The sequence below is a fragment of the Sciurus vulgaris genome (assembly GCF_902686455.1).
Source record: "Sciurus vulgaris genome assembly, chromosome: 2".
Lineage (NCBI taxonomy): Eukaryota > Metazoa > Chordata > Mammalia > Rodentia > Sciuridae > Sciurus > Sciurus vulgaris.
In genome coordinates, this window is record NC_136462.1 from 84,618,587 (window position 1) to 84,632,401 (window position 13,815).

At 42.9% G+C, this 13,815-nt stretch overlaps 1 protein-coding gene and 1 long non-coding RNA gene across 3 annotated transcripts in view; one reads left to right on the forward strand and one right to left on the reverse strand.

Annotated features, from left to right (window-relative positions):
• Positions 1 to 3,831: 3,831 nt before the first annotated feature.
• Positions 3,832 to 7,472, reverse strand: GJD2 (gap junction protein delta 2). Its single transcript, XM_079127486.1, has 3 exons — positions 7,277 to 7,472; positions 6,455 to 6,623; positions 3,832 to 5,407 (listed from the first exon to the last, which is right to left on the reverse strand). Exons 2-3 carry the CDS (start codon positions 6,523 to 6,525, stop codon positions 4,513 to 4,515), a joined length of 966 nt encoding a protein of 321 aa, XP_078983612.1. The 5' UTR covers positions 6,526 to 6,623; positions 7,277 to 7,472; the 3' UTR covers positions 3,832 to 4,512.
• Positions 6,546 to 13,815, forward strand: part of LOC306654181 — a 31,296-nt gene continuing 24,026 nt past the window's right edge. Inside the window, exon 1 of one of the 2 annotated variants that reach the window (XR_013761894.1) lies at positions 6,546 to 7,326. This is a non-coding gene — a long non-coding RNA (uncharacterized lncRNA). The remainder of the gene's footprint in view (positions 7,327 to 13,815) is intronic. The other variant, XR_013761895.1, reaches the window with a different exon arrangement.

Below are 13,815 nucleotides of genomic sequence, written 5' to 3' on the forward strand. Positions count from 1 at the left end.
AATTTTATACCCATTGTTCTTGTGTTTGATCCAATTAGCTATGCCGTGTCTCTCATTCTCAAAGATGCCTTATTTTATACAATAAATTACATAGTCCCCTTAATCATAAGAGTACCACTTGAAAATACTTACTGTTGTGGGTTGAACTGTGTCCTTCCAAAATCCATGTCAAACCCCAGTACTTCAGAATATGTTTATCTGGGAATAGACCCTCTAAAGAAGTGGTTAATTTAAAATGAGATGACTGAATTAACAGTTAAGGCTTAATCCCACCCAACTAGTGTCCTCAGAAGAAAAGAAAATTTGGACACACAGGTATTAGGGATGCATATGCACAAAGTAAAGACCAGGCAAGAAGGCAGACACCGGCAAGCCAATGAGAGGCCTCAAAAGGAACCAAACCAGGCAGCACCTTCACTTGGACTTCCAACCTCTGGACCATGAGATAATTCATTTCTGTTGTTTAAAGCACTCTTTCTGTGACAGTTCATTATAGCAACCCTAGTAAACTAATATACTTAATAAAATGTGAAAAAATAAAACCAATCTAAGTGTTGTTTCCTAAGTATTCCAATCCTCCAAAATGAATGTTTATACCATTTTCCAAGAAATGCACTTGGAATTTTGCACTTGTTTTGATTTTAGACCTTTTGGTTTCCCCAACTGTACAATAAAAGGCTGGCTTTAATGTCTTCACAGTATGTGTTTAGCTTTCATATTTTGAATCTATAAGATCATTCCCAGTCAGTCGCAGAGGCACACACCTATAATCCCAGTGACTCGGGAGCCTGAGGCAGGAGGATCTTGAGTTCAAAGCCAGCCTCGGCAACTTAATAAGGCCCTAAGCAACTCAGTGAGACCCTCCAAAAAAAAATACAAAAGAGGGCTAGAGATGTGGCTGAGTGGTTAAATACCCCTGAGTTCAATCCCTGGAACAACAACAAAAAAAATCATTCCCAGATGGAAGACTGAGGCCACCATCTCCCTGGTTGCAAATGTCCTATGTGGTTACGATGGGTAAGGCACAGTTCCTGCCCCCAAGGAACCACACCCTGATCCAGAAACATCTCATCCCCAAGTGAGTGACAAACTGGCTTTTATGAGGGATCAGGGCAGGGGCACTAAGTCAGCCTGCCAAGTTTAGAATAGGCTCCTGTGTGAGGGGATCCAGATTGATTTTCCATGGGTGAAGAGGATACTCCCAGTGAAAGGAGGTGGTGAGGCAGGTATTCCTCACTTATAAACACCAAACAACACCAATGATAACACAAGCTGGGGCAAAAAAGAAACCAAGCTCTCTTTAGTGCTTTTCTAACCTACCCTTTTGACTTTAAGTCTAGTCCTTGCCCTCTGTCCACAGAAGTTACAGAATACAGCTGTTATCTCACATATTTTTAACCGTTTAAATATTTGAGGACTTACAGATTGTAAATTCTGCACTTTCCGCTTTTTTCCCCAAGATGAATAATTTCAGTCCCCCAGGCCATTTTTCCAAAATTTTAAACCAAGTTCATCTATTAACACTCACTACTTTACCAATACACACACACACACACACACACACACACACACACACACACACACACGATGGGTCAAGAGGTCCTACAGTTCACCAAAAGGCCCTTTAATTAAAAATAACACATTAGTCCTATGCTGTCACAAAATACAGATTAAGGTCACATCCATCACATAGCTATGTGAACCAGCAAATCACCAGTATGTTTTCTTCATTAGATAGAAAGCAAAAGACTCTCTGAAGGATGATGCTAAGAGTTGATAGGTATGTTCCCTTCTCTATGTCTGACATACGAATTCATAATCTTGCTGTTCACAGGTGTTCAAAAACATCAACAACTGAAATAGATCAGCCCCACTGATAAGGGAAGCATTTCCACCAGGAAACACTACTGTTCTTTTAATCCTATATCAAGGCATAAATACAACAGACCTTGTTTTCCACACAGATTCCTGTTTCTTTCACACCCAAGCATATGCTAAGAGCTCTCAGGCGACACTCTTCCTCCATTTCTGGGAGGTGTCTTGAAACATTTTTAGCTTACCAAACACAAGACAGAGAAGGATCTCTTTCTTTGCTCAAGGAGAACCTTCTTCAAGTGCTTATTTATATTGCAGATGGAAACTATAGATTGCAATAAACAAATTTTCCTTCTAAAACTGGCATCTGTGCTGCCATAGTTAAAAGGTGCAACAATTGTGTTTGAAAAACAATCATCCAGGAAATTCCATTTTGCTTCCTAATGTTCAAAGTGCGCTTTGGAATCAGATGGTGAATAATGTTAAAGAACAGAGAAACGACATCAGCCTACTAAACTAATGGGACCACATGTCAGCAGACAATGCCAAAAATGGAGTGGTAAGTGAGGTTTTATGACATATAAGAAAAGACCAATCCCTTTTGATGAAGCCCAAATGATATGATTCATTAAAATCTAGAACCGTACTACATAAGACAGCAACAACTAATTATACATGGCTATTTAAATTAACTAGAATAGAATAAAATAGAAATTGAGTACTTCAGTTGCACTAACCACATTTTAGAAATTCAATAGTCTCATGTGGTTAGTTGTTGCCACTTTGGACAGCACAGATGGAAGAAATTTCCATCCCTGCAGAAAATTGTCCTGGTCACTGCTGGCTTAAGATGGTTCTGTTTGACTACTAGGTTAGCTAAGCATCAGGTCCTGAGGAGATCATCAGGAGAACAGTATGCCTATCAAATGCAACCATCCACAGCAGGAAAAACTAGGCTGAAAAAAGAAAAAATAAATTCACTCAGAACGAACTGCTACAGTTCAGTATTGGCATTAGTATTACAAGAAAAATACTTAGACAAGCAGAAAATTTTTGAGCTAAAATAGAAAGGAGTTCATAAACATTGCTATCTGAATACCACACTCCTCCTTTCTAAACATTCATAAAACATACTAGCTTCTCTTCATCTCCTAGAGGCTGATTGGATTTTATTGTTAATCTCTCAGAGATTCTTCATCCATTGCTCACTTCCTGCCTCCAATGTTCTGTTGTAACATCTTTGAACTTTTGAATAAATATAACCCCAATCAAAAATAGGAAAGTGCAGACTCTTCCAATTTTACAAAAAAAGGCAAGAACTTTATTTTCAACAAATCCTCAGTTGTATATTACACCATGTTCATATCTAAATCAAAAATGATAATGATAATTCAAAGGAAACAGTGGGCTTCTTCAAAGCACATTATCCAAATATTACTCTTGGCCAATCCTTTAACTAAATACACAGTGAATATGAAAAGTACAGTATGGCACTTAAATAAATAAGAGCAAAGAGAAAGAAACATATTCACAGTCCAAAGCAATAGGTTTTAGAACCTTTGGTATATGTCTCAAATAAGTATCCGTAAACACGTGTTAGCCAATAGTGTTTAGTTTCAGGTTTTTTAGGCTGAGTGATTGTGTAGGTGTGTGTGTTTCACAAATAAGAGATAAAATAATAAGTTGGGATTGACATGGGCTGATTAAGGTCTCTGGTGTGAGCACACAGGTAAATTCAAACCATGGCAAAATGATGTGCATCTGCATTGCACAATGAAACTATGTAACAAAATGAGTAAGATACACCAGTTAGAAATTCTGTGGCTTGGGTAGACACCCTCCATATTAACAACAACAAAAAATATGTTTACTGCTATCTAAAGTCCACAAGCTGGAAGGCAGAAGTATCCCAAAGCTCATAAACACATGCCTTACCGTGCAACGACCATCTCACAAGTGTTGTAGTTGCATATTGCAATTCCCTCCCGCCCGCCCATCCCCCACCCCTAAAACAGCACCAGTGCAGTTTGAGTTAGAAAATTGGAAATATTGAGACATTCCTAAGGTTTTCATAATGACTAAGAGCCAATCAGTTGGGCTCAAGTGCAAACCTCTGCCATGGCCAATTTCCAAAAAGCACCCCACGTAATTCCCTCTAGCTTGCAGATAAACCATATTAGGTCTAATGTAAGGCCAGGTTCAGAAAAAAAAGCTGGCATGCTATCCTGGGTTGAGGAAAAGGGCATGCTGATGGGGGAGACAAATGAAGGATCTTCCAGGATATTTGTCCTGCAGCCCAGGATAAAGGGATATGTTTAGATAGGTCACAAAGTTTATATCAATTATTTAACTCATGCCATTCGCCAGAATAGAACTCAGCAGAGATAAGTCCTACTTGGTAGCTGTGCAAGTCCACTGTTATCAGGATCAAGAAGGGCCATAAAAGAAAAGGTCCCAAAGAAATCCAAGTCATCCACTCATCACCCTACCCAAGTGCCTATGTGGAACCAGTGCTACTGATGACATGTGATGATGGTTCTGCTTTTTCTCCTCTCCTTTTGACACAAGATCTTCTGTTAACCAACCTTATCCTACATCTTAGTAGTGAGTCACATATGAGGGCAGATATATCCACCCTTAAGCAGTTATCTGCCTTGTGGCAACTTGTCCCTGCAGGCCTTCCTAAAATCTGCCCTTTCACACATAGGCGGAGTCACTGGACTGAGTCCTGCCAAAATTGGGAACACTGACCCTGGGCAGGTCCTTGTTACGGATCTCATAGACTGACTTCCTCTTGGCCTGAGCCCCTCGAACAGCCAGCTTGATCTTGCGCCATCCCAGGTGGTTGAGTTCAGCCAGGTTGAGCACAACACAGATGCCACTCACAGCAAACATGAACACTAGAAAGACTGTCTTCTCAGTGGGCCGGGACACATAGCATTCCACTTCCTTGATGCAGGGGTAGCGGTTACACTCATACAACCCTGGGACACTAAAGCCATAGAGGAAGTATTGGCCCACCAGGAACCCAATCTCCAGGGCATTTCGGAACACCACTTGGATAATGTAGAAGCGGGAGATGCCTTCCTGTCTTCGAAGCTTGGATCTCGCTGCAGTGCGCAGCCCGGATGGATGTGGAGTCAGCTCCTTAACCTCTAAACAATCTGGCTCCGTCTCCTTGCTGGTATTCTCTGTGTTCTGCAGCACCCCATTGACAATGGCATTTTGCAACTTCTTATCTTCTCGCTTTCCCCCACCACTGACCCCACCCCCAGTTCCTCCAGGACCCCCCATGGACTCAGGAGGGTCTCTGTCCAGGGCTAGGAAGACAGTAGAGTACCGGCGTTCTCGCTGCTTGGCAGACTGGTGCACAGAATATGTGATGAAGCAGAGACTGGGGGTGCACACCATTATGATCTGGAAGACCCAGTAACGTATGTGGGAGATGGGGAAAGCGCGATCATAGCAGGCCTGGTTACAGCCGGGCTGCAGGGTGTTGCACACAAACATGGTCTGCTCATCATCGTACACCGTCTCCCCCACAATGGCCACAATGAGGATCCGGAAGATCACCACCACAGTCAACAGGATCCTGAGCAGGGGAAGAGGAGGGAGAGAGGTTCTCACCGGCTGCATCACTGATGGGAAACCCCATTTTTCCCTTCCCTCTTGGATGTTTATCAGTTCTTTCACTGGGGAGCTGTCCATCCCTGAGTGGTACTGAACTGGGAATCTGGGAAACATGTTTGTCTTTTCCTTTTCTGCTGGGTGCTAGTAGGCTGGGGACACTTGTTATTACAAGGATCTCAGGCACGCACACCTCTATTTGGTTTATTTGCAAACTTATAGGTTTCATTTTTGTGTATGGAATGTACAGAGACACGAAACACACCTTTACTCTCCACATGGCAAATGCACACAGAATACCTGTACAGATAGTGCAGATTTCAAGGTCTACACACAGGGTGTGTATCAAACTACTCTGTGTGTAAATTTAATCTACTCTTAATATGAATATTGAATTTAATGCTTTACAGAAACAGGAACACATGCATTCATATATATATATTCATATATATGAATATGTATGCACAGATAGATACAAACATAGATACAGACTTACAAAATGCCAAATGGGTGTGTGGATTCCTGATACTATAAGTTTTCAAAGACAAATCAGTTTAGCTTAATAAATATTTGCTGAGAAAAGATTTATCTGTTCTGCAAATCCATCTCCCCATTTGCCCTTCTCTGGCCAAATGCAATCCTGCCTTCTTTGTAGAATCTATTTAGGGAACTGGATAGAGATTGGCTCTGACTCTGGAGAGTGTGGGGTCAAGATTGAGCCAACAACTCCTTTTCTGATGTGGTAACAGTGACCTCCCCCTCCCCCAGTGGTGCTTCACAGGAAAGGGATGGGGAAGCTGCTCAGGAGTAGCAGGAGAAGGGGGGCGTCACTGGGCGTCGGGTAATCCCTCAACTCGGGAGGAATAAGAACATGGACCCAACAGGATGGAGAGGAGGCAGAGGATGGACTGGGAACTCGGGGAGGGGGTCGGTCCGGACCTGAGAAGGTATTCCCAAGGACCACCGACGGGCCCGCTGACGGGCCCACTGACGGCCGGCTTGGCGCCCTTACCTCCCGATCATAGTGGAGTGCTGCTGCACCGCGGCTTCCAGCAGCCTCTCCAAGATGGTCCATTCCCCCATCGCTGTGCATCCGGGGGCAGCAGACAAAGACTGGGCAGCACCGGGCACGTTCCCGCTCCTGGCCCCTCCCCGGGCCGCACCTCCCAACTGGGAGCGAACTGCCTCCCGATTAAAGAAGCAAACGAAATTTTTTAAAATCCACGAATTTCCCCTCCCTTTTATTATTCTTAAAAGAGGGAAGCGGGGAAAGAAATCCACGCTCGTCCCGACCGATGGGGCAGCTAGCGCGGTCCGGAGCCGGAGAGCCGGCACGAACCGGCGCCGTCCGGGAATCGCGTTTGGATTCTGCAGTTGCCGGGGAAAGGGGCGGGGCGGTGTTGACAGCGTGAAGGTCCGAGAGCTCCCGCCAGCCAGAGAGAGGTCTCTGGGCGCCGCTTTCCGCCGGAGGCTGGGGATTGGGGGAGGGTCCGGGCACTAGCCCCGGCGCCTGCCACTTCAGCGGGCACCTGGAGCTCCCGCGCTGCCGCCTGCGATGCCCGGGCGGTGCGCGCCGAGCTAGCTGCTGGGCTGGGGAATCCGCGGCCGCCGCCTCTAATCCGCCTTTAAGTAGTCTCTGCCTGCGTCACGCCAGGTCGGCGGAGGGGAGCCGAGCGCTGCGTGCTGCTGTCGCTGCGCGTCGGAGCCCGAGGGGTCGGGGACGCGCGCGGGGGGAGAGGGGCGAGAGACCCGGGGCCTGGCAGGGAGTAGGGCGACTTCGAAAGAAGAACTGCAGCGCCCCTTGGGGCTTCTTGGGGCGCCCAGGTAACCTCACCTGACTGCCAGCCCCAGCAGAAGGAGGGGAAGCCCGGAGCAGACGCGTGGGTGAGTGGGGAGGGGCGTGAGTAGGTAGTTTATCTTCTCTGGATGCATCCGTCGCCTTTCGCTTTTTCCTTCGGGGAAACATCTGAAATTTCTTTTCTAGGTGGAGACGCTGGTTGGGGGAGGGCGTTTTAAAATCTCTAGAAGAGGACAGCTTTGCTGAGAGTGAAGCTGTGGTTTTGAGACTCCGTGGATCTGATGCTGGGGTGAGGAAAACAGGATGAGAGTCCATTTAGGCTGAAACGCAGGTGTGAAGCTGACTCTGAGAATGAGTGTCTGGGTCAAAGCCTGTGCCCAGCCTACTCGTAGGGTGGCCATGGTTAAATGTCTCATTTCTCCCAGCACAAACACAGATACTCTGCTGTTTTATTTTACTAATGGGAGGAGGGATACTCTTCTGGACAATGGTCTATTTTCAATCTAAGGAGACCCAGTATTCCGCCAGCAAAAACACAGCTCACAACCTCACCCCACCCCCACTTTCCTTACCCGGCCTTGGCTTTCTTCCCTGGACAAGCAATTCTGGTTTCTGTTTTTAAATTTTACATTTCGTCGTCAGTTCTGTCTAGAGCAACTACTTAATTGCCACTGGAAAATTGAAGCAATGACACCAGGCTGCTAATCAGCCCAGGGTTTAGTTTTAGAAGAGAGTATTTCATATAAATGCACCATAGTTGGGAGTGTTTCGTAGAAATGTACCAAAAGCACAATGGCTAAGTAGTTGTCATCTTTTTAAAAATACAACTGTGAAAGTCTTGCTAACTCATCTTAAGCATAGAATGCAGCCTTAATTATCCATGGCGATCATAGCACATATGTGTGTTACATAAGCTACACCATGGAGCGCTTTCAATTCTAAAAGAACCAAGGTGGTTGGGTAGCTGGTGGGCCAGGGACTAGGAGGATGCTGCAGGATAGAGGATTGAGCCCACTCACAGTGCACTTCCACATAAATGATGTTTAAAGACATGGCCCAAGGTTCAGTGCCAGAGGCATCACTGAGGTCCTCTCCTACGGCTGACATCTTTACCCCAAGGAAGCATCTTTTCACTGGAAGAGTAGAAGAGTCTCCCCAAAATGGAGAAAGCTATAAGGTGTAAATGGAGCACTAGGACAAAGGCAGATATTTCTGTTTCCTTCTGGGCAGGGAGGAGACACAAGGATGGGTATAAATGAATATCTTATCATTCGCTTGGCTTCTGGAAGGAATAGTGATCCCCTACTTGCACCTGGTATGTTTTCCTAGGTTTCCTTCTTGCTCCCTCAGGCCCTGGGTTTCTGTATTTACTCCTTCTCTGGCTGACACTTTTAAAGAATTTCAGACAAGAGAATGAGTGAGAAAGTCCCAAGGGAGAGCTATTTAACATCTTTAATTGTACCATAATAAGCTGACAACTCAGTCACTGAATTTTGGCTTTCCTAAACCTTTAAAGATAGTAGTCCTAAAGACGGATTGAAGAAAATATACTTTAAATGTTCTCACAGTGCAACTTTTAAGCACTAGCCTTTGTCTGAATTGTCCGTATCAGTTTAGTATTTTGAAATGTACTTTACTATGACATGTAGATTCAACTTACGAACACACACACACACACACACACACACATATATATATACACATCATTGTGTGTATAAACATACAAAACAACTGTACACAGAACCTGTATTTTAAGACTCATCTATTAAACTAGGTAGGTAGTTTTTAAGGTAAAAACCTTTTTCTGAACACCATACATTCAAAACTATTAACTACTTTCGCTTTTTAAAAAAATCATAAGTTGGGCTGGGGAGATAGCTCAGCTGGTAGAGTGCTTGGCTTGCAAGCACAAGGCCCTGAATTCGATCCCCAGTACAGCAAAAAAAAAAAAAAAAAAAAAAAAAATCATAAGTTGTTTACATTTATTATGTTGTGCTTCATCTTTTGAGCCCTGTCAATTCCATTTTCAACTAATAATTTTCCCTGATAGTGCCACATGAGATACAAAACCTTTCTGTGTCCAGCTGGGCATCTCTGAGTTTTCTTAGTACATTATTTCATCTCCTTAGATTCTATTTCAAGTCCCCTCTGAGATTCCCATTTAAATCATCAGGGAAGTTCTTTCCATTAACTCTTATTTAAAATTCATTCTATGCTATTAAAGTAATGACTTCGGATGAAAAACAATGGAACTCATAGAATAAAGTTGAGTGTGCATTAGAACACCTAAATATTTTCACTAAACATACAGACACTCATTCCCATCTGATAGGTACTAAATTAAACTCAATGGAAGTGAGGTTTAAGTACCTGCATTATTAATAAGCTCTCATCACTGGCTCTGATAACAATAAAATTTTGAGAACTTTTACTTCCGTGAGTACTGTGGCAGAAATGAATCCTAGAAAACAGAAAATACCATCTCCTGTTTTCATAGACATTAACACTTACCCAAAGTTTAGGTGACTTGCCAAAAATGTTACAAGTGGCAAAGGAAAAACTTTGAAGGAAGTGATTTAAGAGTCTTTGAGAAGAAGATCAAAATAATTTAAAAGGATGAAGAATGTGACTTTTGAGGACAAAAAAAAAAAAAAAAAAAAAAGAAATTAAAGTGGTTTGAATCATGGGAACATAGCCACCTGCAAGCATTTAAAGGAAAATAAGCCCTGGGTTGTTAGCCATGTCTTACTGAACAGTAATTTCCATTTACAGAGCAGAAAAATATTCTCCACTTCTAGGAGAAAAAACTGCAAAATCAGGTAGCAAAGGATGTGGTTAAATATTATAATTCAGGGATAGAATATAGTTACTGACAATGATCCCATAGGTTGTGTGTGTGTGTGTGTGTGTGTGTGGATTTGCTTTTATCTTTACATATGCTTAACACTTCATTCTCTTCTTAATCAAGAGAACCTTTTAGCTTTACAACTTCCAATAATTGATAAGTGCAACCTCATAGGAACTCTGTGTTTGTTGCAAGAATGAAAGTTACTCTATTGTCTTCTCTACTGGTTCATAAATTCTTGGGGCGCAGAGGACATGCCTCATATGTCATGTTGTTCTCTTTAGTGTCTTTAGTATGGAGGAAACCAAGCATTTGTTGTAGGAGTAGGATAGCTACTTTGGCTCTCCATTCCTCAACCTGGGAGAACTACAGGTTCCCTTAGTAGAAGTGGGTTCTGGCTGTCCTCCATGACCATAAAAACATTCAAGCAAGAGGGGAGAAAGGTGCTCTATTTGCCAAGTGAAAGTCCTTACACACTAAGGACAGCCTGGATCCCTCAGTAGAAGGGTCTTTCTAATCACCAGCCTCCAATGCTCTCACTTCCATTCTTCTCTCCCCCATTATGGTCCTGATACTGGTTAAACTAACCCAGGGGATGGTGCTGAGCATGCAAAGCTTGGGCTGCAACCTCAGAGAGTTGACCTTGGAAAGCTGATCACAGCCCTGGCTACCTCTTCCCTGGGAAGCACCAGCACCTGAAGTCTCCTGGAATTTGTATGGCTGAGAGGGACTGCATTCAATTTGGGATTGGTCTCTGTGTTACTGTCCTCAACGTTTCATTCACAAATAGCTAGGATTAACCGAGCTTCATCTCCCCCAGTGGCCTACATACATCTGTTTCCTAATGAAATCATCAAATTGTCTTCTGAAAAGACAAACCCAACCTGTCTTGTGAGACTTCAAAAAACATGTGGCTGTGAAACCTATTCCTCTTTGCTGTAAAGTGATATTTCTTTTTTCTTTTGTGTCTCCCTATGTTTAAGCCTCAGCTCAAATGTTTATGGCAATGCTTTTGGTTCTGGTGATTAGACAGAATCTATAGAGCATTATTTCCAAAGGGAATAGCTATCCATCCTCCCAGTCTGAAGTAGCCCTAAGTATGATGACTTGCTTTGTGGTCTAGGAGTTTCCAGTGCTTGTTTCTTTCAAAACTGTTCTGCCTTCTCAAGTACCCAAATGCCAGACTGTGTCTTAACCCCAAGAGATTGTGTATCCAAATGATGGAGAAATCTAACATCTTCGGCCTTCTAGTCCTTTGAGTAAAAGGGTATGTATCCCTTTAAAAAAATCACATGTACAAATTCCCCATTCCCCATCTACCTTGTATACAGAGAATATACCTTTGTGTAGTAATATCTCAGGGATTAACGTAATATGGCATTGTGGCCAAAGCAGATGTGTGAAATCACAGCAAATAAATTAACACTCCATTAAGAATGAAATCAGTCCCGCTGACACATAATCTTTCCCATTTATGTCAAGTCGTGATTCCCATTCACCTCAGGAGCTTCCCAGGGGGGCTCATTAGACCTGCAGGAAGAGATTTCTTTTAAGTCAATGCTATTCAAAAGTCATTCAGCTACTGTGCAGAAGAGTCTGCCTGGGGTGTGGGCATCCGCCTCTTCACAATCTCTTTGTCGCTGTCCAGCCAGAGCCCCGGCCATGCAGGATATAGCTGGGTTTCCTGCTGATGCATTTCCAGTCTGTATAAAGGAGATGAGGAAATTGCAGGGGAAGTGCATATGAGTAGGACCTGCCCTTGGAGAACTGGGAGAATATATTGGGAGAGTATATTTTAGTTCCCACATGTGCCCTGCCTGCACTTCTTCCACATCAAAATGTGTGCTGAAAGTTAGAGCACAATTTTGGATTCTTCCTGGTTCTTCATATTAACAGCCAAGATAGTAATGTGAAATTGATATGCATCCCCACAGGAACCTTCTCTAAGATCTGAATCAAAGCCCTTCCCTGCTCTGATAATTGTACATGGATTCCCCTATCTGCTTGGCGTCTTGACCTCCTGAAATTCAGCCAATTTCTGCCTTTGCCAGGACTCCTGGAGCTCAGGCATTACTCAGCCCAGAGGCGTTTGTGTTTATGCAGTTCTCGTCAACCTTCCTGCCTTCTGCTCACTCTTAGGCTCCAATGTTCAAGTCTGGTTTGTAGATCCTCTTGTTTCTGCAGCTGGGGTGAGATTGGAAAAGGGGCTTACTCATCACTTGTCATTCATGTGCTCAGCCAACAGTATGTCAAGAGCATGAACTGCAGCTTGCCTGTTTGATCTAGTTCAGTGTTCTCTGGCCTTCAGAGCATCATACCAAATTTACCTTTTTGGAATATATTCATCTTTCTACCTCCATTATAGATGTTCTTTGTCAAATATTCCATACCAGGAACTCACCTTGAATCTATATACTATTGATCTCTGAGCCTCCCACCACTGTGTTTCACCCACTCCTTGCCCCTTACTCCACTACCATAAAGGAAATTAATCCGATAAAGGAGCACACACCAGGGTGTTAATAACCGATAACCACTTAATGTATTATCCTTCTCAGAGGAATTATCCTCATTTAAGTTGTAAAGCCTTCATCCAAAGAAATGAAATATTCTAGGTAGTTTTCCAACACTGCACTTAAGAAGTGAATAGCTATTTGGAAGCAAGGATGTTCTGAGCCTTTCCAAATGACATCACACAAGGGCTTGCTTTTTTTTTTTTTTTATTGATCTATAAAGTGGTCTTACTTGTGGAAATCCTAGAATTACACAAATGCAATGGTTCTTAAACTTTACTGCACCTTAGAATCACTGTGGGAGCTTTGAAAAATCCCAATGCCTAAGCTGTATCTCAGAACAATTAAATCAGCATTTCTAGAGGCAAGATCTATGTGTAGTATTTTTTAAAAAACCAGCTAGGTGATTCTAATATGCATGTTTGCTCATTAGTGCAATGAGGTAAACCATTAACTACTTAGGCACAGTAGCCTTGCAGGACTCCAGTAAAACAGACTTTCTCCTTGTTGTGGGAACAGTGTTTCTGGACACAAAGCCAGAATTTCATTCTGAAAATGTGTTCATGTGGTTCTCTAAGTACTTAATATAATCCATACAGGCTAAGTAGTTAGTTGCTAAACTGCAAACACCCATCTCATTTCATCTCAGTCCACTCGGGGCCATCTGGTCCTCTGTATTCCCATTACAGGGCCATGTGTATATTAATGAAATGATTGCATCCGATTACATCTTTTATTCAGAGCACAAGAAGAACATCCATGTATTTTGTTTTCCAGCATCACTGCTTCTGTCATGATGTCATAAATTGTTATTCTATTTCATGCAAAGGTCTTATTAAGGTAAGAACAGAAATTCAATATGCTATTGCTGATAAAAACATTTTAATTTTACTGCCTTGTATCTATAGATAGATATTTCAGTCAAAAGCACAGAATTTCCCATGTTGGATACATGTTAGTAGACTCTTTTAAAATGTCCATCATAGAGTTTATATTAATGATCAAGTTGTGACAATTGTAACACAAGAGGGATCATCTAAGAGCTGAGCTGATCACTTTTTCTCTAATTTCTCTAGCCTTCGTGTCTGCAACAAGACGGATGATTAGAAAGTCACAGGCCTAGACTACACTACTTTCTCATTGCTTGATGGCATAGGGGATCCTGTGGGGGAAAAGGACTCGCCTCTTAAACCAACACAGTCCTTTGTGTTGTTACA

What these genes read in the sequence shown, in the direction of transcription:
- GJD2 (XM_079127486.1), bottom strand. Translation starts at nt 6,525, where the DNA reads ATGGGGGAATGGACCATCTTGGAGAGGCTGCTGGAAGCCGCGGTGCAG. An exon ending in CACTCCACTATGATCGGGAG is followed by an intron (nt 5,408 to 6,454) that starts GTAAGGGCGCCA and finishes TCCCCTGCTCAG; the next exon opens with GATCCTGTTGACTGTGGTGG.